The sequence below is a fragment of the Zea mays genome, chromosome 4, assembly GCF_902167145.1.
Source record: "Zea mays cultivar B73 chromosome 4, Zm-B73-REFERENCE-NAM-5.0, whole genome shotgun sequence".
Classification (NCBI taxonomy): Eukaryota; Viridiplantae; Streptophyta; class Magnoliopsida; order Poales; family Poaceae; genus Zea; species Zea mays.
In genome coordinates, this window is record NC_050099.1 from 191,660,085 (window position 1) to 191,687,975 (window position 27,891).

Here is a 27,891-nt window from a genome sequence, read left to right on the forward strand (position 1 = left end):
TTAAGGAACAAAGCCAGGTGCATCTCATACATGCGCCAAGAAGACAACATATACAATAACAGAGTGTATAGAGATAAATGTCATAAAACATCAGAGTATTTATTACATAGCGGAAGACTTATTACAAAATAAAAGAATAAACATAAAACGAACTAAGGATCGTTGGCGCCAATGTCAACTGAGAAACGCCACCTAGATCAGATCAAACTCCTCGCTTTGTGGCTCCTCCTGAACCACCTGTTCTTCTCCTGTGGGGGGGTGTGAGACAGCAAGAGTGAGCTCACACATGATCATAGCTCAACAAGTTGTGGGGAACCAGTGGACATAAACTCACAAAGGTGTGAGTTCATGTGATGTGTAAGGCTTAATCAATGACAGGGGTTAAAGCTGAGCATTGCTTTTAAGTAGTTGGTCAGAATTTTATTAGCAGTTACTAAGTGTAAGTAAATACCAAACCATAAGTAAAGTAATAGAACAAAATTAATAATAAACCCATGCAATGCAAATGACAAAATTGAATTTAAGTTCCATAATTTAAACATCAGAGAGTCCTGAGCTGCTCATGACCGTGAGCTCGGCTAGTATACCAGTTTTACACTCTGCAGAGGTTGTACCCTTTACCCACAAGTCATGCTACCCATCTGCCAAGGGGTCGCGAATCCCATACACCTCTACCTAGGAAGCGCGGCAGGGCAACACTACGAGGCCTTTACAAAGTTCCACTAGCTTCCGAAAACCCGCTACAGTTTATAGGAAGCTCCAATGCAGGGTTCTTGGCTGACCGCCATCGCAGCAAAATCAACCAAGGACCTCCCTACACTGACCACTCCCCTACTGCCCTTGCCCCTTTCGGGTAAGGTAGTCTTCCACTAGCTTTCCTAATTAGTCAGCCAAGGGCGTCCCATTAAACCCTTGTGGTGGCACGTGTTACTCAAGTTAAGCTCTATGTTCCAATTAACATTAATGGACTTGACATGAACATAAACAGAATAACATAAAGAATTGGAACATAGAGGTAGTAAATGATTATCCCAAAACCAGGTAAAGCAATAGCAAACTACCCAAGTGAATCAGGGGTAAACAAGGTAATGAGATAAACAAATCTAGGGTGACCTATTGGGTCCCATCAAAATTAACCTATGCATGGATAAGTGATATTAAAGAGCATTATTAGGTAAAAAGTGGTCAAGGGCACAACTTGCCTTCAATGAGCTCCTGCTCAGCTACCTCTACTTGTTGAACCTCAGTTTCTACAGTGGCTTGCTCGTCTACTCGCATCAACACAATACATACACAGTATAGCATAAATTAACATCACACCAAACATGCAAATAAAATATACAGTAAAAATCTACACATTAAAATGAGATCATAGGAACTGGAATTATCAATTTTGGAGTTATAGACTTTAAGTTATGGATTTTCTAAGGTTTTATGCATTTAATATAGGATTAAGTGAGAAATAAATTTTAATGTGTATTTCATGTGAAAACAGTGGTACTATTTGATAAAGAAACTTATTACAAAATTTCAGAAATTGGAATGGCTCAATTTGGAGTTAGAATGGATTTTCTATGGAATAAACAAGTTTCTAGAATTGTTTTTGTATTAAAAACTAAATTCTTTAATCATTTCTCAGTTTTTATTGTCCTCTGAACTGAGCGTCAATTTCTGGAAAGTCCAGGGGCCAACTCGCAAGATTCTGTAGACTCAGCGAATAGTGAATGGGGATGGCGGGTTGAATAGGTACAACCCTGGGGTCTCTTTAGCAAAATATACCCGCGAAGGGGGGTATCTAGGGTTTCTGGTCGTTGGATCTAAATCAAGCGTGCGGGATTAGATCGCGAGGCGGGACGCTCCCGATCGTCCAATCAACAACGAGCAGCCTAGATTTAACTATGTGATATACGATCGGAGCCCCCGGATCTGATCAACGGTCATGATTCTTCTCGGACGAAGGGTTATTCCCGATTCTAATCTTAGCCATACGCATAAGATCCAACGGCTGGAAACCCTTCTCTCCTCCGTGACCGAAGCTCACCACGGCAAGTCGACCCCCAGCGGCGGCGCCATGGATGGTGCGGTGAAATCCGGCCCGATCGGGACCCCCGTTCAATTAACTGGAGCCACGCAAAAAGGAAACAGAGGCGAGCACGGTGAAGTGATTTACCGAGCGTGCGGGCCACTGGCAGAAGCAAGCCACGACGGAGGGCGGAACAGCGACTGGGCGCAAGCTCCGGCGAGGAATCGAGAGCCGCGCCACCAAAATCCGTGCCCCTCGAGGTGCCAACCACGTGCGGAATGAGTGGAGCGACGCCCCGACAACACCCGAGAGCCCGAATATGGAACGATGGCCGACCACAGCGGTGGCGGCGACGAAGGTCTCTCTCACTCTCCCTTTCTCTCGGCGTCGATGGCAAACTGGCAGAGGGGTAGTTGGGTCGCGAAGGTAGGAGGATAAGGAGGGAGAGGCGAGCCCGGACGTGCTCCCCCCCCCCTAAGGACGCGGACGTGGCCAAGCTGCTTCAACGGAGTGGCGAGATCTCCACGCCCCCGCCATGCACGGCAAGGCCGTTGGGGAAGAACCCAACATGTGGGGCCACGGTGCAGTGAGTGCTCGCGCGCGTTGGTGAACTGGGAAGCGGGTCCGGTTTGTCAGGGACAGCGCGCGCAGGGAATCCGTAGTTGGGCCGCACGGGAGGGGAATGTAACATGGGCCAGATTGGTGGTTGGTCGGCCCATGAAGGCTTTTGCTTTTTTTCTATTTTATTTCCTATTCTCTTTTCTCTATTCTCAAATTCAATTTGAATTACAAATTTGAATTCCAACTTGGGTCAAATTTATTCTCAAATAATATTGTGAAATTAAATTACCAGTTTTGGAAATATAATTATATTATTTATGTTTTTATATCATTTCTCTTCTTCTCATTTTCAAAAACCCTAATTTTTAAGTTAGGGTTTGATTTAACTTCTAGTATTTATTATCTTATTATCCTTATTATTATTATTGTTATTATTTCATTTAATGCACAAACATATAAACTCCACATGATGCATTTTCTTTTATCATTTATTTGAATTAATCTCTAAATTTTGTGTATGCTCTTTTTATGATGCAAATGAGGCACATAAAATTGAGGAGATCTCTCTATTATTCTTTGTTTAGAATTTTGAGTATTACAAATCCTACCCCCCTTAAAAATAATCTCGTCCTCGAGATTTAGGAAGATCTAGGGAAAAGGTGGGGAAAATCTATCTGAAGCTCTTCTTCTCTTTCCCAAGTAACTTCATCTTCTCCATGATGGCTCCATTGCACTTTGCACATCTTTATAACCTTATTCCTTGTGACACGAGTCAGTGTATCAAGAATCTTTTTGGGGTACTCAGCATAAGTCAGATCATCTTGAACACTAAGGTCCTCTAGTGGTAGTTGCTCTTCAGGTACCCTGAGACATTTCTTCAGCTGAGATACATGAAAGACATCATGAACATCCGCAAGATGATCCGGTAACTCCAATTGATATGCCACCTCTCCCACTCGCTTTAAGATTAAGAAGGGTCCAATAAAGCGAGGGGACAACTTTCCTTTGACTCTGAATCTTCTCATACCCCTGAGTGGTGACACCTTCAAATAGACATAATCACCCTCTTTAAACTCTAGCTGTCTTCTCCGAGTATCAGCATAGCTTTTCTGCCTTGATTGTGCAGTTCTTAGATTCTTCCTTATTTGCTGAACTTGCTCCTCTGCTTCTTGTATAATCTTAGGCCCAAACAACTGCCTTTCACCAGTTTGATCCCAATACAGTGGAGTCCTGCACTTTCTGCCATACAAAGCCTCAAATGGTGACATCTTCAAACTGGCCTGATAGCTATTATTGTAAGAGAACTCACATACGGCAAACTCTTATCCCAACTACCACCATGCTTAAGGGCACAAGCTCTTAACATATCTTCCAGCACTTGGTTAGTCCTCTCAGTCTGCCCATCAGTCTGGGGATGGTAAGCCGAACTAAAATTCAATCTTGTATCCAATGACTCGTGCAACTTCTTCCAATATCGAGAGGTAAACTGTGATCCTCTATCCAAAATGATCTTCTTCGGTACACCATGTTGAGACACAATCCGAGCTATATATAACTCTACCAATTGAGATCCCTTGTAAGTAGTCTTGACCGGAATGAAGTGAGCCACTTTGGTCAATCTTTCCACAATCACCCATATCTAACCATATCCTTTCTGGGTGCAAGGCAATCCAGTAATGAAATCCATACCAATCTCTTCCCACTTCCACTCGGGTATCTTCATTGGATGAAGTAGTCCTGCTGGTCTCTGGTGTTTAGCCTTAACTCTTTGACACGCATCGCACATAGCCACATCTCTCTTCAATCCATACCACCAATATTTTTGCTTCAAATCCTGATACATCTTAGTACTCCCCGGATGAATAGAATAATCCGAGTCATGGGCCTCTTTTAAAATAGTCTCACGAAGGCTTTCAATATCAGGAACACATATCCTGTCCTTGAACCATATGGTGCCTTGCTCACCTTCTGTAAACTCTAGACATCTACCTTCCGTAAGCAGATTCTTGATCTCTTGTATCTTAGCATCACCAATTTGTCCTTTGTGGATTTCTTGCTCCAAAGTAGGTTCCACATCAATAGTAACTCCTTCAGTGTGAGCAACTATCCCCAAGTTAAGTCTCCTAAAATCCTCAATAATCTCATCGGGTAGCTGGGCAACAACAGCTGAATGAACATGCTCCTTTCGACTCAAGGCATCTGCAACCAAATTTGCCTTGCCCGGGTGATAGGGAATATTCAAATCATAATCCTTAATAAACTCCAACCAATGGCGTTGCCTAAGGTTGCGGTCCTTCTGAGTGAATATATACTTCAAACACTTATGATCCGTGTATACTTAACACTTGGTCCCCATGATATAATGCCTCCACATCTTAAGCACATGCACTACGCCTGCCAGTTCTAAGTCATGAGTGGGGTAGTTCAATTCATGTTTCCTTAGCTAACGAGAAGCATAGGCAATCACATGTCCTTCTTGCATGAGCACACATCCTAAGCCTTGGCCACATGCATCACAATAGATGTCAAATCCTTTCTGTAGGTCTGGCATAACCAATACTAGTGGCGACATCAACCTCTTCTTCAATTGATCAAAGTTGTCTTGACACTTCTCATCCCACTTAAATTCTCTTCCTTTCTCCAAAAGCGAAGTCATAGGTTTAGCAATCTTAGAAAATCCTTCAATAAATCTCCGATAATATCCTGCTAGTCCTAAGAAACTCCGAATCTCAGTAACTGTAGTGGGTACTCTCCACTCCATTATCTCCTTAACTTTAGTAGGATCCACTGATATTCCTCCATTAGAAATAATATGATCAAGAAATGGCACTTCGCCAATCCAAAACTCGCATTTACTGTACTTGGCGTAGAGTTGATTATCTTGCAACTTCCGTAGTACCAATCAAAGATGTTCCTCATGATCACTATCACTCTTGGAATAAATAAGAATATCGTCGATGAACACTACGACGAATCTGTCCATATCATGAACACCTTATTCTTCATATCCATAAAGTAGCTGGTGCATTAGTTAGTCCAAATGACATAACGATGAACTCATATAAATCATATCGGGTCGAAAAATCCGTCTTGGGAATATCCGATGGTCTAATCTTCATTTGATGGTAACCTGATCGGAGATCAATCTTCGAGTATACCCTTGCACCTCTCATCTGATTAAATAAATCCTTAATGCGGAGTAATGAACACTGGTTCTTCATAGTGACCTCGTTAAGGGACCTATAATCCACGCATATTCCTTGCGATCTTTTTTTTCTTCTGTACAAACAGAACTGATGCTCCCTAAGGTGAGAAATTCGGACGAATGTACCCAGCCTCTTGTAACTCTGTTAAGTGCTTCTTGAGTTCCTTTAGTTCTTCTACGAACATCCTGTATGGCCGTTTAGAAATAGGAGCAGTCACAGGTAAGAGATCAATGACAAACTCAACTTCCCTATCTGGTGGCATCTCTGGTAACTCTTTTGGGAAGACATCCGGAAAATCTCTAACCACACGGATGTTGACACCAACAAACTTCCCATCGACTAAGAATGCCGCTTGTTTGGTGGCGGTAGTTACTCCAATTCCAACTTTAAATCTTTCTCTTTTGGAACTGGTGACTTCTATGGTTCCTTTAGCACAGTGTATAAACTGCCTTTGTGCCTTTCTTAACCATGACATACCAAGGATCATGTCTATAGTGCTCTCTTCTAACACTATAGGGGTAGCCCATCTAGGTTAGAAACACAGGGTAAGAGAGAAAAGGATTGTAGACAAGGCAGGTAATTACAAGGCATGTTACTGCGGGGGATTTATTAGCTAAGTAGATTAGTGTGTTATCCACTAAAGCTAATACATTACCTTATGATGGTACATGCTAAGATGCCCGTCTATACTATTTCAATCAATCAAAGAAGCAAATCAGACATTGATCATCAGAACAATCAACCAACATTTTTAATAGAGAAAATAATTTTAATTTCGTCTTAGGTTCCCTATCTCTGAAAAAGTTCATAGTTGTAGGATTCCAAAGTGTGAAATCCATCTTGTCTTTAAGTAGAAAAGATAAGAATAATCAGAGTAGAACAGTAGAAGGTGAGACATGATCAAGATAAGTATAGAGAGAATCAGAGTAAGGTAAGTATAGAATGAATCAGAAGAAGGTAAGTAGGTAAGGATTGTCCATTTCTATCTAGGTTTCGTCCTACAGTCAACATTCCTCTGATACCACTTCTGTCACACCCGGCTTTAAGGAACAAAGCCAGGTGCATCTCATACATGCGCCAAGAAGACAACATATACAATAATAGAGTGTATAGAGATAAATGTCATAAAACATCAGAGTATTTATTACATAGCGGAAGACTTATTACAAAATAAAAGAATAAACATAAAACGAACTAAGGATCGTTGGCGCCAATGTCAACTGAGAAACGCCACCTAGATCAGATCAAACTCCTCGCTTTGTGGCTCCTCCTGAACCACCCGTTCTTCTCCTGTGGGGGGGGGTGTGAGACAGCAAGAGTGAGCTCACACATGATCATAGCTCAACAAGTTGTGGGGAACCAGTGGACATAAACTCACAAAGGTGTGAGTTCATGTGATGTGTAAGGCTTAATCAATGACAGGGGTTAAAGCTGAGCATTGCTTTTAAGTAGTTGGTCAGAATTTTATTAGCAGTTACTAAGTGTAAGTAAATACCAAACCATAAGTAAAGTAATAGAACAAAATTAATAATAAACCCATGCAATGCAAATGACAAAATTGAATTTAAGTTCCATAATTTAAACATCAGAGAGTCCTGAGCTGCTCATGACCGTGAGCTCGGCTAGTATACCAGTTTTACACTCTGCAGAGGTTGTACCCTTTACCCACAAGTCATGCTACCCATCTGCCAAGGGGTCGCGAATCCCATACACCTCTACCTAGGAAGCGAGGCAGGGCAACACTACGAGGCCTTTACAAAGTTCCACTAGCTTCCGAAAACCCGCTACAGTTTATAGGAAGCTCCAATGCAGGGTTCTTGGCTGACCGCCATCGCAGCAAAATCAACCAAGGACCTCCCTACACTGACCACTCCCCTACTGCCCTTGCCCCTTTCGGGTAAGGTAGTCTTCCACTAGCTTTCCTAATTAGTCAGCCAAGGGCGTCCCATTAAACCCTTGTGGTGGCACGTGTTACTCAAGTTAAGCTCTATGTTCCAATTAACATTAATGGACTTGACATGAACATAAACAGAATAACATAAAGAATTGGAACATAGAGGTAGTAAATGATTATCCCAAAACCAGGTAAAGCAATAGCAAACTACCCAAGTGAATCAGGGGTAAACAAGGTAATGAGATAAACAAATCTAGGGTGACCTATTGGGTCCCATCAAAATTAACCTATGCATGGATAAGTGATATTAAAGAGCATTATTAGGTAAAAAGTGGTCAAGGGCACAACTTGCCTTCAATGAGCTCCTGCTCAGCTACCTCTACTTGTTGAACCTCAGTTTCCACAGTGGCTTGCTCGTCTACTCGCATCAACACAATACATACACAGTATAGCATAAATTAACATCACACCAAACATGCAAATAAAATACACAGTAAAAATCTACACATTAAAATGAGATCATAGGAACTGGAATTATCAATTTTGGAGTTATAGACTTTAAGTTATGGATTTTCTAAGGTTTTATGCATTTAATATAGGATTAAGTGAGAAATAAATTTTAATGTGTATTTCATGTGAAAACAGTGGTACTATTTGATAAAGAAACTTATTACAAAATTTCAGAAATTGGAATGGCTCAATTTGGAGTTAGAATGGATTTTCTATGGAATAAACAAGTTTCTAGAATTGTTTTTGTATTAAAAACTAAATTCTTTAATCATTTCTCAGTTTTTATTGTCCTCTGAACTGAGCGTCAATTTCTGGAAAGTCCAGGGGCCAACTCGCAAGATTCTGTAGACTCAGCGAATAGTGAATGGGGATGGCGGGTTGAATAGGTACAACCCTGGGGTCTCTTTAGCAAAATATACCCGCGAAGGGGGGTATCTAGGGTTTCTGGTCGTTGGATCTAAATCAAGCGTGCGGGATTAGATCGCGAGGCGGGACGCTCCCGATCGTCCAATCAACAACGAGCAGCCTAGATTTAACTATGTGATATACGATCGGAGCCCCCGGATCTGATCAACGGTCGTGATTCTTCTCGGACGAAGGGTTATTCCCGATTCTAATCTTAGCCATACGCATAAGATCCAACGGCTGGAAACCCTTCTCTCCTCCGTGACCGAAGCTCACCACGGCAAGTCGACCCCCAGCGGCGGCGCCATGGATGGTGCGGTGAAATCCGGCCCGATCGGGACCCCCGTTCAATTAACTGGAGCCACGCAAAAAGGAAACAGAGGCGAGCACGGTGAAGTGATTTACCGAGCGTGCGGGCCACTGGCAGAAGCAGGCCACGACGGAGGGCGGAACAGCGACTGGGCGCAAGCTCCGGCGAGGAATCGAGAGCCGCGCCACCAAAATCCGTGCCCCTCGAGGTGCCAACCACGTGCGGAATGAGTGGAGCGACGCCCCGACAACACCCGAGAGCCCGAATATGGAACGATGGCCGACCACAGCGGTGGCGGCGACGAAGGTCTCTCTCACTCTCCCTTTCTCTCGGCGTCGATGGCAAACTGGCAGAGGGGTAGTTGGGTCGCGAAGGTAGGAGGATAAGGAGGGAGAGGCGAGCCCGGACGTGCTCCCCCCCCTAAGGACGCGGACGTGGCCGAGCTGCTTCAACGGAGTGGCGAGATCTCCGCGCCCCCGCCATGCACGGCAAGGTCGTTGGGGAAGAACCCAACATGTGGGGCCACAGTGCAGTGAGTGCTCGCGCGCGTTGGTGAACTGGGAAGCGGGTCCGGTTTGTCAGGGACAGCGCGCGCAGGGAATCCGTAGTTGGGCCGCACGGGAGGGGAATGTAACATGGGCCAGATTGGTGGTTGGTCGGCCCATGAAGGCTTTTGCTTTTTTTTCTATTTTATTTCCTATTCTCTTTTCTCTATTCTCAAATTCAATTTGAATTACAAATTTGAATTCCAACTTGGGTCAAATTTATTCTCAAATAATATTGTGAAATTAAATTACCAGTTTTGGAAATATAATTATATTATTTATGTTTTTATATCATTTCTCTTCTTCTCATTTTCAAAAACCCTAATTTTTAAGTTAGGGTTTGATTTAACTTCTAGTATTTATTATCTTATTATCCTTATTATTATTATTGTTATTATTTCATTTAATGCACAAACATATAAACTCCACATGATGCATTTTCTTTTATCATTTATTTGAATTAATCTCTAAATTTTGTGTATGCTCTTTTTATGATGCAAATGAGGCACATAAAATTGAGGAGATCTCTCTATTATTCTTTGTTTAGAATTTTGAGTATTACAGTGTCACACTCTTTATTCGCTTGCGATTTGTTTTGCACCCTCTCTCTCGGACTCATTATTATTTCTAACGCTAACCCGGCTTGTAGTTGTGATTAACTTTGTTAATTTCAGTTTCACCCTATTCACCCCCCCCTCTAGGCGACTTTCAGGATCCCTGCTTTATTTATGTGCTAGTAGACCGTATATTATGCTTAGCGTATGCATGTGTGCTAGATTTCAATCTAACCCAAGGGAGTGTCAGCTTGTGGCCGTTAAGCGAATTCTTAGATATTTAATTGCTACGCCTTGCTTCGGGATCTGGTATCCAAAGGGGTCTACCTTTGACTTAATTGGATATTCAGACTCCGATTATGCTGGATGCAAGGTTGATAGGAAGAGTACATCAGGGATGTGCCAATTCCTAGGAAGGTCCCTGGTGTCTTGGAGTTCTAAGAAACAAACTTCCGTTGCCCTATCCACCGCTGAGGCCGAGTATGTTGCCGCAGGACAGTGTTGCGCGCAACTACTTTGGATGAGGCAAACCCTCCAGGACTTTGGCTACAATCTGAGCAAAGTCCCACTCCTATGTGATAATGAGAGTGCAATCCGCATGGCGGACAATCCTGTTGAACACAGCCGCACAAAGCACATTGACATCCGGCATCACTTTTTGAGAGACCACCAGCAAAAGGGAGATATCGAAGTGTTTTATGTTAGCACCGAGAACCAGCTAGCCGATATCTTTACCAAGCCTTTAGATGAGAAGACCTTTTGCAGGTTGTGTAGTGAGCTAAATGTATTAGATTCGCATAAGTTGGATTGATCTATAGCATACATATGTTTTATGTCTTTAATCATGTTCCTTTATGCATATTATTGCTTATTTATGGTGCTCAAGTTGTGCAAGGGATCCCCGGACCTCACAAGTCCATGTGTGAATGATGCACATATTTAGGGGGAGAAATGCTACAACTTGACCCTTTGAGACTAACCGTGTGCTTGAGTTTACTTAATTTAGTATCAAAGGTGGATTGAAAGGGAAAGGTGAACTTGGACCATGCAAGACTTACACTGCACTCCGATGAAAGAGTAATTTACTCCAAGTTCATCTCCATGCTCTTATTGCCTTTTTACTCTTAATTGACGATTTTGGTGAGGCAATGGGGTTTAGAGGGCCAATAATGATCCCATTTTGGTGCTTAATGCCAAAGGGGGAGAAATTAAGGCCAAAGCAAATGGATCAGCTACCACTTGAGAACTTTGAAAATAGTAGAAAATAGTAGAGTTAGAACTTTTGATTTGTCAAAATACTCTTAATGTGCAAAATTTGGTCTCTTGTGGGAAGAATTTTTGATTATGGGAAAAGGGGAAGTTTTTGGCTCTTGGTCAATTTTCTCTTGGAATATCTCTCTTTATGCCTAAACAAGTGTGTTTAACTTAGAGATAGGAAAATGAAGTTGATTTCAAAAACAAACCAAGTGGTGGCAAAGAATGATCCGAATATGCCAAATTTGAATCAAAAACATTTTTTGTTCTCAAGTATATGGATGTTGCACTCCTATTGGTTGCTTTTTTATGTGTTGGCATAAATCACCAAAAAGGGGGAGATTGAAAGGGAAATGTGCCCTTGGGCCATTTCTAGTATATTTTGGTGATTAAATGCTTAACACATATTGAGTGAGTAATTATGTGCCAAATGATGAATGAAGTGCAAATCAACAAGAAGGTATGTTTCTAGACTTAGTACATTGGTTTTTGTGTACTAATCTATTTGTCTAAGTGCTAGAATCAGAGAAAAGAGAAAAAGAAAAAGAGTTGGCTGGAGCAGCCAAGACTCAGCGCAGTCTGGCACACCGGACTGTCCGGTGGTGCACCGGACAGTGTTTGGTGCGCTAGGCTGGTTTCTGGCGAACTGGCCACTCTCGGGAATTCGTCGGCGGCGTACGGCTATAATTCACCGGACTGTCCGGTGGTGCACCGGACTGTCCGGTGAGCCAACGGCCGCCAGCGCAACGGTCGGCCGCCAAATCCGCGGGTGACGCGTGGCCCGCTCCAACGGTTGGCAGGGGGCACCGGACAGTGTCCGGTGCACCAACGACTGCAATTCTGCAATGGTCGGTTGTGCTATTTTAGGAAGGAGATCCGCACCGGACCATGAACAGTGGATGTCTGGTGGTGCACCGGACTGTCCGGTGCGCCACCCGACAGAAGGCAAGAATTGCCTTCCAGGAATGCCTCCAACGGCTCCTAGCTGCCTTGGGGCTATAAAAGGGACCCCTAGGCGCATGGAGGAGGCACCCAAGCATTCCTTGATCATTCCTAAGTACCAAGACTCCATTCTCGCGCATTCGATTCTTTGAGATAGTGACTTGAGCACCATTTGAGTAGAGAACTCCTCGAGTTGTGTTGTGAGCTCAAGTTGTGGCTTTGTGTGCGTGATTGTGCTCTTGCTTTGAGTCTTGTGTGTGTTGCTCTCCCCTCCCTTACTTCCGTGCTTCTTTGTGATCATCTATTGTAAGGGCGAGAGGCTCCAAGTTGTGGAGATTCCTCGCAAACGGGAGAAAGTATAAGAAAGGAAAACACCATGGTATTCAAGTTGATCATTGGATCACTTGAAAGGGGTTGAGTGCAACCCTCGTCCATTGGGACCCACAACGTGGAGTAGGCAAGTGTTATACTTGGCCGAACCACGGGATAAATCACCGTGTATTTTGTGTTGTCTTACTTTGTAATCATTGTGTGTCACAAAAGCTCGGTCCTTAGCCACTTTGTCCTATTGCACTAACTCTTAACCAAGTTTTGTGGCTACAAGTATTTGATTTTTATAGGATCACCTATTCACCCCCCTCTAGGTGCTCTTAGAGAGGAAGCAGGAACGGTTCTTAGAGGGACTCATTGGGACACTCGAGTACCAGCTGATGTCTCATTCATTTCTATCTTTCTAGAGGCTTCTGGACAAGGCCATAACTCTTGAACACAAGCGTGTTCAGCTTGGCGAGATGAAGAGGAAGGCCATTACCCAGGGCTAGGGGGCAGCAGCAGTCGTCCTCGCTATACTCAGCCTCAGGGTACACCAGCTTGTCCTAGAGGAGGGCAATAGTCTTATCAGCGCTCTGCTCAGCAGACCCCTCAGGCCACACCTCAGACACCACGCCCTCGCCAGGCTACCCTAGCTGGCACCCCAGCGAGACCTGTTAGCCAGAACACTGCTACTGGCACTACATGCTTCAAGTGCAACAAGGTTGGTGAGAGCACCTAGAGGGGGGGTGAATAGGTGATCCTGTAAAAACTTAAACTTATAGCCACAAAAACTTGTTAAGTGTTAGCACAATGATTGCCAAGTGGCTAGAAAGGAGTCTCAACAAAACACAATACCACAAGAGATCAATCACAGAGATGACACAGTGGTTTATCCCGTGGTTCGGCCAAGACCAACGCTTGCCTACTCCACGTTGTGGCGTCCCAACGGACGAGGGTTGCAATCAACCCCTCTCAAGCGGTCCAAAGACCCACTTGAATACCACGGTGTTTTGCTTGCTTTTTCTCAATCCCGTTTGCGAGGAATCTCCACAACTTGGAGCCTCTCGCCCTTACAATTGAAGTTCACCAAGAAACACAGAGCAAGGGGGAATGAGCAACGCACACAAGACTTCAAAAGATCAGAGCAACAACACGCACACAAGTCGCAACAAGAGCTCGCAACACAACTCAAAGAGTTCACAACTCCACAAGAGCTCTATATGCTATCACAATGAAACGAATGCGCGAGATCAATGTCTTGGTGCTTAGGAATGTTGTAGGAATGCTTGGTGTGCTCCTCCATGCGCCTAGGGGTCCCTTTTATAGTCCCAAGGCAGCTAGGAGCCGTTGAGCACAAATCTGGAAGGCCAATCTTGCCTTCTGTCGTCGGGTGCACCGGACAGTCCGGTGCACACCGGACACTGTCCGGTGCCCGATCTCCTTCCTTAAATGGCGAAGCCGACCGTTGCAGATGCGGGAGCCGTTGGCGCACCGGACATGTCCGGTGCACACCGGACAGTCCGGTGCCCCCTTCCGACCGTTGGCTCGGCCACGTGTCCCGCGCAGATCGCGCGGCCGACCGTTGGCCCGACCGACCGTTGGCTCACCGGACAGTCCGGTGAATTTTAGCCGTACGCCGTCGGCAAATTCCCGAGAGCGGCCTCTTCACGCCGAGTCAGCCTGGCGCACCGGACACTGTCCGGTGCACCACCGGACAGTCCGGTGTGCCAGACTGAGCTGAGTCTTGGCTGTACACAGCCAAGCCTTTTTCACCTCTTTTTCTTTTCTTCTTCTTTCTGTTTCTAACACTTAGACAAGTATATTAGTACACAAAACCAATGTACTAAGGCTTAGAAACATACCTTTACTCTTGATTTGCACTTTGTTCATCCATGGGCATAGATTCACATTTAAACACTCGTGTTGGCACTCAATCACCAAAATACTTAGAAATGGCCCAAGGGCACATTTCCCTTTCAGTTGGGCACTATGCTAATGTTTGTTCAAAGAGGAATACCAACACTCTAGCTCGAGGCAATAATCAGGGCACGTAGAATCAGACTCCAACTAATAACCGTGGATTCACTCAAATCCCATTCGGCTAGGTTCGCTTTGTGCAATTGTGGTTCTCTCCCTATGAATTGGTCAATGCATTGCACATATATGCGTGGATGTGTATGCATGTGCATTGAATTTTGTAGAAGAGTAAGTGAAATAGAAACGAGAGCGAATGTTTCTTATGTTCCAGATTATTGTTAGGAGCAAGTTAAATGTGTGAAAAATATTTCGATTGTATGCAATGATAGGGTCTCATTCACGATTGGAGAGCAAACATACTGTTTGATGTGAGGATTAAGTTTGGAGTTGTGGATTTGTGTGGCTGAATGGGCGATGCGAATAAAGAGTGTAATAGGTTCCATTGGAGTCACTTGTGCTTTTGTTGATTTTATTGTATTGGTTGTTAAGAATGCGGTTCCGTGGAGCTATATCTCCTTTGATAATTCTCTATTTGCTAAATTAAAAGTAGTGATGTTTGTTTAGTTTATGTGTTAAGCAAGTTAAATTAGTAAAGTGGTTTAGAGAGCTAGTTAAACTACTTCTACCCATAGTCTAAGTTTAGGTGTCCTAAAATGGTGTGCCTAACTTTTGTTAGTTTTTGGTGTCATTCCCTCATTAAGAAAGATATAAACTGATAGCATTTGGTGTTTTCCTATTGAATGAGCTAAGTTTAGTTTAATAGGTAACATGTTATGGATGTGCTCAATAATTGTATGTCGTAACTCTAGTGCTCCAATTGATTTGAATGTAATTAGTGAGTTAGCTTATTGATCTTATTAGTTGGTTTTAACTCTAATAATTGATAAAGTGTTAGAGTATTCTAAGTATCAAGAACATGATAACTGTAGAGACTAAATAGGAGCCAAATTAGAATACTTGTTGTTTTGGGCTGCATGCACAATTTTTGTCGTGCTATTAGTTTGGTGAACTAAACTATGTTTTTTTGTAGATATGTCCTTTACAAAAGTTGTAGATAACTTCTTTATGTTTCGTGTGTTAAAATTTCATGGCCATAGGTCTAATAGTTTGGAAGTTATGCTTCTCACAAGTCCAATATCACAATATATCCATTATCTGTTTAGATTTAGGAGATTGCATTGTTTGACTAAGTTAAACTTAGAAACAGCTCTTAGAAATTATAAAGACATCGTAGTATGTTTCCTAAGATTTCTATGAAGTTATGGATCATCCTTTTTGGTGGTCTAAATCTTTAGTTATAGTTGTTTGAAGTATGAAGTCTGAATCTATCCAAATCTGGACAGAGGCACCTTCTTTGTGTTGTTTGACCGTGATAGGTATTGAATCAGCCTGAGATGATTATAAATGTTTTATAGACAATTTTATTAGCTTTCCAGAAAGTCTAGGATCACCTGTTTTGGATGTCTGGATCTCTAGTTATGGCTAAAGTAAGTACAAGCTATGTTGCTGTCCAAAATCTGCAAATGTTAAGTTGTTGCTTGGACTTACTTTTGTTTGGCTAAGTAGGTTCGGTTAGTTCTTGGTTGATGAATACTTGTAGAAACTCAAGTTAGCGTGTGTCCCATGATTGATGTGCTTACCATTTCCATGTTATGCTTGTGTGCAAATTAAGTTAAGTATAGGGTCGAGTATCCCAGGTCTTCAGTGGTGCTAGATTGATGTGCCCTATAATGTATAGAAATAGCTAGTGCTTGTGTGCGATTATTTGCAGTGCCTTTCTATTTGGTGCTTGCTTCACTATCATGTAACATCATATGTATTGTGTTGCTTTTCATTATACTCATACATGTGCATTGTGCATATCATTCAGGTACGCTAGGTGGTCACGCGAGATAAAGGACGTGGACATGAAGGACATGGTGTTGGAGACAAACCCGAAGATGATGGACTGATAAAATAAACATTCATTGAGCGGATGCCATCTAACAAAAAATATTAACCTAGTGTTGGATTCCAGGCAAGCCCAGGCATCTAATTCCCATGGTTTGCAATAATTATTTTTATTCACCAACCTGCCTATGATTGTTGCATTAGGTTGTAGGAGTTGTTTGGAAACAATTGCTACATTTATCCTTGATTACCCTTGTTTATCCCTATCCTTGTCACCTGGGTAACTTAACTACGCTTAAATGCTTAAGCCTGCTTAGACGTTAGAAGTCGGGTGATTTCCTGTCACCTGCAAGGTACTTGTGCTTACCTTATGCCTGATTTGGGTAAAGTCATCAGGAAATATCAATGATAAGTATGAATGTTAATTTGAAACCGGACATGATGCAGATAAGGAAACACAAGGCATGAAGGTCTTGGTTGTCTACTTATCCCCGTCCGTGTCGATTAAGGACCGTATTATTGTGGTCCCTCGAGTCATGTTGAGCGCATGCCTAATCACTTAGCTGGTCGGATAACTCATTCCGACCGCGAAGCCAGAGTACTATTCCAGCCGGATTTGACCTTGCGGTGCACCTATTGGGTGGGTGAGGAGCGACGGGGACATGGCGAGATGACCCATTGTTATGGCGGCGACCTGACCCTCTAGTAGTTGGGCGGTCCCTAGATAATATGGTGGCCCCTATTGAATCCACGACGAGCAGCCGGGCTGTTTTGGAATATGTATGGTGGTGATCGTATCCCACGAAGTATTGTGGGTATGATTTGTGTTAGGAATACCCCGCTAGCTGGTTAGTAATTGATTCAAATCGCCATCGCTCCTGGATAGTGAGCACTTGACTTGAGATATCTCATCATAGTTATAATCCTGAGGATGATTATATTGATTAGTTATGATGACATGAATAATTATAATCAAGAGTTTGGGGTACTTTTGTTTGTTTACTTAATGAGATACTTTCTGAATTTTATTAATCATTAAAGCTATAACTAGACATAGTGAACTGGCAATTGTCATCTAGCTAGGTGCTAACCTAGATTTGCAGCAGAATAGGTAATAATACTGAACTGCTAAAAGATGACTATTTATCATGATACCCCATAAGATGATAATAACTACTATATTTCATGTACTCTTCCAAAAGAAAGAGCTAGCTCCAGATAAAACCTTGCATGATCCTTGGTTTCTTTTACTTTCTTATTTCCTGATTTTGGACGGGTAAGTCTAGCTGAGTACATTCGAGTACTCAGGATTTATCCCACCATGTTGCCGGTGAAGATGTAGGCCTGCTGAGGATGGTGGATAAGTGTCGGTGGACTCGGCCTTCTATATAGTTATCTCATCTCTGATTTTTCTGGAGGATTGTCACTGGGCTAGCAATGTATTTCAAAACTATGGTTATATCTATATTGTTGAAGTTGTATTTCTTTCAAACCAAGTTTTGTACTTACACTCATCTACTTATTGGTAAACTTATTGTAATATTATTTCTGCTACAAAACTCCAGTATGTGAATGTGTATTTACTTATTCTGCGATCTTGGTTGTGAGTTGATTTACCGAGGTCCTTCGGGATACTCGGCGGTCTACTGGGTCTATAAAGGCTCAAGTATGTTTAAACAACCATGGAAGCAGATGATTTTGGTACTTGTGCTTTTATAGATTGGGCGGTCTCGTCAGAAAGGGTCGAGGCCCCGGCGGCAGCGGGCTCAGGTTCGGCTCCCATTGGGGTCCAAACGGCCTCCACGACGTTGTTTGTACCGACGGGAGTCACCCGACCCGTCACATCCTTCCCCCCCATCCCGTGGCTAGGCGTACTCCACACGCTTCAACCTTGCTTTTGGGGGCAACGAGGTGGGACTCGTGCCATGCTTCGTTCGAGCTTGAGAGGTCGCCGCGACATGGCATCGTTTGTTGTTGGCGTGGATGCGGCTTAGCGGTTGGTCTCTAGTTCACAACTCCTGGACATGGAGCTCTTGGCTTGTTGCTACACAGCAAGACCAAGGAGGTCTCGAATCTCTTGGTGGGCCTTCCATTCGCTTGGTGTTTCCGCCTTGGTGAGCTTGTCTAGAAACGCTGCAGCGGTTGCGACATTTTAGCTCGCTCGAGGGAAACAACGGGGTTTTATCGTCGTGGCGTGCTATCGCCCACTTGGCATGGTCGCCCCCCGTAGGCTTCCTTGTCTTTTTGTCGTGGATGTTGCTCGCTCCGTGAGAGGCTCAGGCCTAACGGTAGCTCCTAGGGAGGCGGGTTGAGCTGAGGCGGGGTGCGCTCCATGATGCTGGGTGAGTTCTCGCCCGGGCTCCCCACGTGGGGGAAATGATCTCCCGTGGTGTTGGCTGCAAGGCATTCCTGACTAGGGTCACAGCTTGCCTCGCTAGGCGGGGACGCGAGTCCGTCTTCCGACCTTGACAAGAGGATATCCAGGAACGAGTCTGGGACGTGGTCCAATACTCCCACTACCTCAGTACGATCGAGTGGTGGTGAGTTCTGCGACCTATGGTTCTCCTAAGGTGGGTTTAGTTGGAGGTCACTAAGACGTCCAACTACATCGGGCAAGTCACTTGCCAAGGGAGATAGGGCTTCCAAGGCCCTCGTCATCTCTCCTTTATTGACGCCGAAATCCAGACTCCCGAAGCGAATGGTCGTCCCGGGAGTCGAGTCTGTGTTGTAGTCGAGTATGGGGGCTTGTAGGTCATGAGCGCTATGCAACCTAAGGGGTCCGTAGGTCATGAGTGGAAAGCGAACTGGCGCCCACGCTGTAGCTTGGTGTCAGGCGTGGGATCCACTCGAGTGGTTCCCTTCCGTCCGCTCGTCCTCCCTTGTCAGGCTCCACCACGTCCGACCCCCGGACTCGGCACCACGGGGTTTGACCAGGGACGAGTCCTTCTAGGGCTGGCGCACCTAGCTCTTTCGAATGACTAACGGGTCCACCGACCAGGGGCTCTTTCCTTAGCGTGATCACTGATCGGTGGGTCCCAGGGACCGTGGATCATTTCCTCCGACAACATTGTACAACTACAAGTGATTGTTCCACTTTTGCATGCACCAGTTGTTAGAGATATGAACAGTATGCTATGAATAGTATAAGGGCCTGTTTGTTTACCCCCATGGATTATATAATCTGGATTATTTTTGGAGGATTATATAATCTGGATTATATAATCTGGATTATATAATCTGAGTAGTCCTGTTTGTTTACCCAGATTATTTGAGTTGTTAATAGGATTCTTTTGTATGAGGAAGACAAGAATGCCCTCTATATTTGTACTAGGTTGAAACTCATATATGAAAAAAATAATTAAATTGACATTGGCAAATATTGCATTAGCAATATTATCACGGAAGACATTCATGTCACCTTCTTCATCCCAAATTGACTAGTACTAGGCGCAAAAACGATTCGGTGGATTATAATGGCAATGGTGGGTAATTTCTAGAAAACTTGAAAGGGTAGTGGGGAAGTGGGAAAAAAATAATCTGAAATAAGCACCTCCTCACTTGCTTATGGATTATCATAATCCAAGGGGTTAGATTATATAATCTGGATAAATAAGCTGGACTGTTTGTTTGACTCTTAGGATTATTTAATCCAGATTATATAATCTGTGGGGTAAACAAACAGGCCCTAAGTTTGTTGCATATTTTGTACATCTATGACCACATGCTGAGCTGCCGGAGGCAGTTACAGGTGGCCGTTCCACCGTTGCATGCTAACCAACTGGTCAACGCCTTCTACCACCTATTGCGATCGACCCCTGTTTTCAGATATCAAATGCATATAAAAATGTGTGCTCATAAATGGGCAATTGGTGAATTGCACCATTAAATTCTAGTTGACAGCTGACACAATTGAAGTCAGTCTTTCTATATAAAATCCTTCTACCACCCATCCCCATCTCACATAGTACTAGAAAAATGGCCATGGCAGCCGCCACCGCGAATGCCATCTTGCTCTTGGCTCTCTTCTTCGCCGGCGCTCACGCGAATGTCCCATGCATACTCCCCGTATGCAAGACGGTGGGTGGCGGGAGCCGGTTCTTCGACGTGCAGTTCTGCCTGGCGGCACTCGGCTCCGATGGCCGGAGCGTCGACCACTGCCTCGACTACCAGGTCTACTCCGCCATTGCCGCTGACCTCCTCGCGGCCAACCTCACCGCTACGGCGGCCAAGATCAACGGCCTGCTCCGGAAGAGCGGCGGCTCCGCCGACGAGGCCACGACGCGCTGTCTCCGGTCCTGTCAAGCGTTGTACGGCGACATGGAACGGAGGCAGACTGGCTGCGCGGCTGCCGTCCGGGGCGTCAGGAAGGGTGAGGCCACCAGGTGCTTGGAGGAAGTCGCGTCAGCTGCTGAGGAGTGCGAGGACGGGTTCCAGAGGAGCAAGGTGGCGTCGCCGGTGATGGCGGAGAACCAGCAAGTGTTCAAGCTCGCCAAGCTCGCTGTCGCGCTGTTGCGCACGGTGTATGCTAGATGAATAGGCTTCTTCGTGCAGTATGTAGGCAGAAAATGTTGTTGTACTGGCAGTCTGGAACTGCCTTTTTCAGAATAATAATAATAATGACAAACTAAAAATGGTGTGACATTCTATCTAATTACTGTTTGATGTATCAAGCAAAGCAAACCAACCTGATGTGATTTTTATTTATTCACTGCCAGATTGCTCGCATGTTGGACCTTGCTAGGTGAGCGCGAATAAGGGTTTAGAGTCAACAACCATAGTTTGAATATCCATTTGTGTATAATTTTAGCTTTTTTATCATTTAAATACGTGGGAGCACGACAACATAGAAACTAGTGCTTTATATAATAGAGATTAGTATCAGCATCATGTCATTATACACAATACAAAGCCATGTGTTCAAGATGCTAACAACAGCTTGGCAACCCCTGTGGTTGCTGGTATTTGTGTACCACACTTCACACGTTGTATTGTATACTAGTGTACCAGCCTAGCTCACATCTCCGCTACAAGCTTGGACTGAGCCAGGGCGAGATCGAACGAGCTGAAGGAGCGAGGAGCCAGCGTGACCTGCATCTGCTCTGCAGCATTGCTCAGATCGCTCTTTACCGGCACAACCTGCCGCGCAATTGTTCACCGTCAGGTTTCGCATTCAGAATCACAAGATCGAAACCGAAAACAGAGCACAAATATGCGCTGAGAAACATATGACCATTCAGGCACACACAGACGCAGGTAATAAGCGCAAACAAAGGGGCAGATTTACCTTGGTTGGGTTGCTGAAGGAGTTTTCATCCATCACATCTGCTGATGTGAGAACAGTGGCGGTTGATCCCAGAGCGTTGATACTGGCCTGGAGCCCACTTGTGGAGATTGTCAGGGTCACAGCATCTGACCCGAAGTTTATGACCTGCACAGGAGTTTTCTGAGATCAATAGATACATTACAGGCTAGGGTGCATGAGAGAACTTTTTTTTTGCTTGCCTTTACTCTTAGGAAGCTGTTCTCGGAGTCCTGCCAGGTAATCGCAGACGCTGCAAGTGAACCTGAGTAGCTGGAGCTGATTGTCGTTGGATGGAACATAGCACCACTAGACTCGCGGAAAAGCGTCTGCATCCAGTAACTGGGAGTGCCGTAATGCTGCCAGGAGTTGAAGACGATTGCGTCTGGGTTCCACCTGATTGATTCATCCCAACAGAGTTACCACGATGAGTGATGAAGCTAGAGTGAACGAAAGCAGGGTGCATGATAATAATTTGTATGTGGTGTATATATGGTGAAAATCTGATTCAAAATCATAAGTTTTGTAAATTTTCGTAGGTGCCTATGCACCCACCGACTCCTACGTAGCTTCGCCCCTGACCACGATGTTGGGTCGACAAGAACACAACAAGAAACAGTGCAAGGAGTGAAAGGCTGCATGTACTAACGTCTGGTCATTGTCGTTTACGAATAGTGGCGCGTAACTTGCCATGGAAACAATGTCACTGCAAATAAAAACAAAAGGTCACCAACTCACATTTAAGATTATCTTCGTAGTGACACTAGAGCAGGCAGAACTCTGTAGGGTCATGTGATCTCAACGAGCAAAGATAACATGTGAAAAATTATCCGCGGAGACTCAGGGTTTAATCAGAAGGTAACCTAGAACCAATGATTTCAAACGAGAGATCACCTATTCTTCTCCAGTCCAGTAAGGAAAGCAGCTTCTGCCAATGAAGCAAGAAGACTTCCTCTACCTGCATCACCTCTCCAAACAGCGTACTCACTTACAAAAGCCTGCATTTGAATCATATCCAGAAGATATTTACTGTCTAAACAGAAAATGGTGACGTCAATATACATGTATGATGTTGTAACTAAGCAAGAAAATCAACGAAGTTCTTGAGAGTCCCCAGGACATGAAAATAACATCACATATCAGTATGTCACATTGCCCCCACATAAAGGTGCGCCTCATTGTTACTTAGAGCCACAATTCACAACACCTAGAAGAATCGTACCCCTCTATAAGTCTCTATCTCTCTCAAGAATAATATTCTTCAAGAAACAGAGGACTTATTTCATAATATCCTAAAAACATCCCAAGAGAAATGTCAAGAAATCCCAAATACAATGTAAATGCTACTCACGAAAGAGAGCTATTTCACAAGAATTTTTCTTATGTAATCAGAACTTACCTTGGGTCCACTACGAGATGTTCTGTCAAATGTGCTCTTCATGTTGAACAAAGTCTTAGAATCATTATAGACCTAGAAAAAAGAAGCACGACTGAAATTTAAGAGAAGGCAATTGGAAATGAATAGTTAAACAGATAGACAGAAAACTGATATAAATAAACTTGCAGCAAGAGCTTTACATGGAAGTCGTATAAATCAGCAGGATGATCAAGTGGTGTAGATGAACCATCGCAGTTTGAAATCATTTGAATGTCTGGATAGGCCTGTCTTATAGCATTGTAGAACTTGAGGTAGTTACCTGTTCAATAGAAATAGAGAATATCATGCCATGAAATTAAAAGTAGGTTACAACAAATTGTGGCTGAAGTATTTCACATGTCGACTACCACTGGGAGATATGTCCACTTTAATTATGTTTCTTTGCTAGTGAAGAGAGGTTCCTTAGAAACTGCCCTTGTGCAAAAGTGCTTTTCCACTTATACTCTAAAAAGGATGTAACAAAATGTAGTTGGTAAATTTACCGCGGTAAAATTTTTTCCCACAATCTTCATTTCCTATTGCAACATATTTCACTGGGAATGGTTCAGGGTGGCCCATTGCAGCCCTAACAGAGCCCCATGTTGAATTTGCACTCCCCCTTGCAAATTCTATACTGTCCAATACATCCTGTAGAAAGACAACATAGTGAAGAAGCTACAATTATAAGTACAAACTACCTAAATCTATAAAAGCCAAGCATCCCCGAAGTGTCCAGGTAAATGTGAATGTAAAACTAAAGCCAAGCATCATCTCTGCATGTGAAGTTGTGAACTACCTGAATCAAAAAGTAGAGGATCAAGCCCACCATCATATAGTTTTCAGCATTCATGAAAAAGAAATATCTTTTATAAGTATTCAAAACTAATAATATATTAATATGTAATTGTTCTCTTTATGAGCAGTAAAGTTTTTAATCTCGAGATATGCTTGCTTAGTCACAAAAAAATGGAATACTATTATAACATCTAGTGTTCTGATATACAATGATGTACAAAGTATGAAGCTTTAAAAATTGTGAAGGTTCTTATGCCTCTATATCAAGGAATGTTTAACCTGCTAGATAAATAACTATGGAATCAAAACATACCTTTACAAAAGGAGCAATAGCAACAGTATCAACTTCATCATTGTGGCTGACTCCTGAGTTACAAGAGGGAACTTTCTGTCAATAAGAAGCCAACAGTGACAAATGATTTAACAAACCTGAAAACAATTACCATTGTTGAATACCCAGATTGGTTCAGTACCCAGGTCCTCCGCAAGCTTTGATGTAGATTTCAGAGTTAATTGTTGTCAGTGAGGACACCAACAGGGAAGGAAAGCTCGAACAGAAGCAGTATAAACTGGCACCTGAAGAAATTCATAGTATCCAAGGCCATCATCAGTCCAGTAATGCCAAACATCCCCGAAGTGTCCAGGTCTCTCTTCCCATGGACCAATAGATTCTCTCCACCTAAAGGCATTTCTTAACCAGCCACCTTCTACAAAGCAGCCTCCTACAATAGCATCATGCAATCTAGTCCATTATCCTTAAATGTATTAATATATTGCAATATATCATATACATCTTAGCATTGGGAACCTGATTCTAAATAAGAAAACACGGAGCATACCAGGAAATCTCAAGAATCGTGGTTTTAAATCCAAAATCATGGATATAAGTTCTGTGCGAAAGCCATGTCCCTGTGTGTATGCAGAGAAGCATTTTTGTTAAATACTCAGGTTAACCCTTGCACAACAAGCAGAGTAAACTATACAGAAGAATCAACATATAAATTCAGCAAAAGAGGGTACTGATCAGAAATACCCATTGGTGATTATATCATCAAACAAGCCAAAGCAGTGAGCAGGATCCACACTATTCCTTCTCTTAAAATGTTGCTGCCAAGTGGCTGCCACTTGCACATGATCGAATTACCCAGCCCAAGGACTGGAGCTTCTTACACAAAGATTCTTTGTTAATCAATATTTATTATCAATATTTCATACAGGTGTTTTATTGTTCTTATTTGTGTATCCTACCATCAAAATCAAGAACAATTAATGTAATATACCTTGTATGTGTCTTCAGGCATGAGTGATACTTGATCAAACCAGACAACTCCTTTCTTGTTAGTTGTTATTTGAAGCCTTGAGGTTCTATTGGTTCCTTTAGCAACCAACTTTTGCTCCACTTTTATCCAGTTTGATTCGCCGGAAACTCTGCAGCAGTGCAATCCTTTCAGATATTGTGAGAAACCAAATATTTCCTCTTGTCCTGATACCGAGAAAAAGATACTAACGTTACTGTAGCTGAAGCCAGATTTTGCAACCCGTTAGAGCTTGTTAGTGAAACTGTCAAGTCAGTTGTTTCTGGTGACTTAACAAACATAACAAGATTGTAGACCTTTCCTTCTTCTATGTTCTATAAGTTGAAAAAATGAACATTATAGAAAAATTAAAAGTGGAAAAGGTAGGAAAAGGGAGCATGTACCTTAAACATGGCTAATATCAGAACCTGAAAAGTGACACTACCAGAACAATCCAAAGAAAACCATCAACTGTAGTAATTCCTAATTCGACCTCTACAGCTATTGCTACTCTGCTTTTGAAAATTGGCATTGCTAGTTGCTTATGGTAACACCAAATCCTGCAGCATCGTTGCATTACGCAATAACAAATACCATACAGATTATCAACATTAACTAAATAGTTTTCATGAAACTATCCATTTCTCGTACTGATATGAACAACGAATATACAATTGAAGTCATACCATGCCCCAGAACCCTGGGTTGTAAACACCAACACCACCAGTAGGACAGTTATCGCAAAGGACCTCCATCCTGAGAGCAACGATGTTTCGACTGAAACATGATGTGCGATCGGTCTCCACAAATACAGAGGAGTCGTCTCCAATGATGGACCATGGGTCAATGTTTGATGGAGTATGGAGGCCTCCAGCTTCAAACCCTGCAGCATAAATGCAGTTTATGCATAAAATCCAGGTTTGACATCTGACAGAAGCTTCCGAAGGGGAAAAGCCTAGTATGATCTATTCAAAAGCTTGTCCCCAAAAACAAATTTTCAGTTCATCATTTTCGGAACCCTTTGAAGCTTACGCTCAAAACAAGGGCATGTGAAAAGCAGGCATGGCTGAATCACCTCTGTTACTAACAAGTTCAGCCCATATGCCACCAGCCCCTGCATGGTTGATCTCCTGCAGTGAAAGCAACCTGGTTATCTGAGAACACGACCAAGTGTGTTTGGACCATTCCGCTTACATGGACAAATCCTTGTAAGATCAATAAGGCTGGTGTGTACCAAGAAATCACTGTCTCACCTCAAAGAAGATCCCGAACAGTGTATCAGGGATCTTCCGAGCAAGCTGCGGCGAGGCGTCCACCGCGAGGGTCGCCGTCTGGGTGGCCTCTACCTCTGATGCCAGGCATTTGCAGCCTATGCAGAGCAGAAACAAGAAGCGGAGGAGGACGGCACGAGGGGCCGCGTCGTTGCTGGTAATACCCATACGCTTCCACTTGTCAATTCTGGTTGGGCCGGCGTGTCTACCTAACACACGAGAGAAGAAGGCAGATACAAGAGTTAGGTTGAAACCGATAAACACAAGCCACGACGACAGCAGCCTGAGTCTTAATAGACGCGTTCATCAGATTGCAAAACCACAGCACCACTATATTACGCACATATGCAATAACAACGAGATAGATGCCAAAAAAAACATACATTTAACCAAGCTAACTAACACCAACACTCATCTGTGTGACTGAAATTTAAAAATGGCGCTTATTGTTTCGTCATGCAAGAGCGGTGCAGGCACTTGGGATAGCAGAGAAAGGAGAGCTGCCTTCATCTGGAACTGTGTGGTTATCTCGTCAGACAACGCGCAACTACTCAAATATTAGCATACGGCAAAATTCTCCTCAGCTGGTCATTCCATCAAACAAGTCATGATCGTGAGCCCCAAATCCGAATACAAAGAATAGGCGGGGTCCTTGTTGGCGAGTTGCTCACCATGCATGCATGCATCCACCATCCGAAGGAAGACGCGAGCTCCCCGTCTGCGGGTGCAGGGCATAGGAATTGGATGAGGAGAGGCCGGGAGGCGTGCTCCCTCGCGCTTATGTAGGTAGAGAAGGGCAGAGAAAGCGGTTAGCAGTGGCTTCCGAAGGCAGGATGACGAACCGGCACGGGACGGGACGGCCAGCGCCCATGTCGCGGCGCGGCACGGCACGGCCGCAGTTGCTTGCCGGAGCGCGCCACTTCGTTCGGCGGTGGCTGTCCTGCCTACCGCCCGCGCAGGGCCACGGCGCACGGGAACGTGGGGCCCGTCCCCCGCACTGCACGTGACCCATGCTGTTTGAGTCTACTATTTATATTTATACTAGGTGACTGCCCGTGCGTTGCAACGGAACCGTATAATAACATGATAACTTATGTACATATGTGTGTTATATTGTTATAGGTGAGTGCTCGTGCATTGCAACAGAATCAATATGAATACATTGATATACAATGTCTCACAATCTAGCATAAGTAGGAATAATTGTATAAAGCAGCTGCGGCCATTAAACAAAGATGGAATGGATAATAATACATGTTGCAGAGACATCCCTTTCATCAGTTTTAGGCTATCAGGCTTGTCATTGCGCTTCCTCGGTCCATGCGTTAGTCCTGCAAAAGTAGAAGTCCACTTATTCATAGCTCATGAGAGATGAACTGAATGGAATCGCTGGTAAGGAATACAAGATATCTAGGGATCACCTTTCATCGA

At 43.7% G+C, this 27,891-nt stretch overlaps 2 protein-coding genes across 4 annotated transcripts; one reads left to right on the forward strand and one right to left on the reverse strand.

Annotated features, from left to right (window-relative positions):
- Positions 1 to 20,252: 20,252 nt before the first annotated feature.
- LOC100282348 (PME/invertase inhibitor-like protein) lies at positions 20,253 to 21,014 on the forward strand. The gene has a single exon (NM_001155260.3). It carries the CDS (start codon positions 20,359 to 20,361, stop codon positions 20,914 to 20,916), a length of 558 nt encoding a protein of 185 aa, NP_001148732.1. The 5' UTR covers positions 20,253 to 20,358; the 3' UTR covers positions 20,917 to 21,014.
- A 210-nt stretch (positions 21,015 to 21,224) lies between these two features.
- On the reverse strand, positions 21,225 to 27,507 carry LOC100282597 (uncharacterized). 3 transcript variants are annotated; one of them, XM_035966928.1, is made up of 18 exons: positions 27,132 to 27,473; positions 26,443 to 26,665; positions 26,265 to 26,319; positions 25,876 to 26,072; positions 25,403 to 25,524; positions 25,175 to 25,322; positions 24,734 to 24,803; positions 24,471 to 24,616; positions 24,338 to 24,383; positions 24,208 to 24,260; positions 23,603 to 23,747; positions 23,261 to 23,379; positions 23,082 to 23,153; positions 22,577 to 22,680; positions 22,332 to 22,388; positions 21,886 to 22,078; positions 21,668 to 21,811; positions 21,225 to 21,519 (listed from the first exon to the last, which is right to left on the reverse strand). In XM_035966928.1, the coding sequence occupies exons 2-18, from the start codon at positions 26,626 to 26,628 to the stop codon at positions 21,397 to 21,399; spliced, it is 1,980 nt and encodes a 659-aa protein (XP_035822821.1). In that variant the 5' UTR covers positions 26,629 to 26,665; positions 27,132 to 27,473; the 3' UTR covers positions 21,225 to 21,396. The 3 variants fall into 3 exon arrangements, with proteins under 3 accessions (XP_035822821.1, XP_035822820.1, NP_001148977.2); NM_001155505.2 differs by having other exon boundaries at positions 21,228 to 21,519; positions 26,443 to 26,669; positions 27,132 to 27,295; XM_035966927.1 differs by lacking the exon at positions 22,332 to 22,388 and having other exon boundaries at positions 26,443 to 26,669; positions 27,132 to 27,507.
- Positions 27,508 to 27,891: the final 384 nt, after the last annotated feature.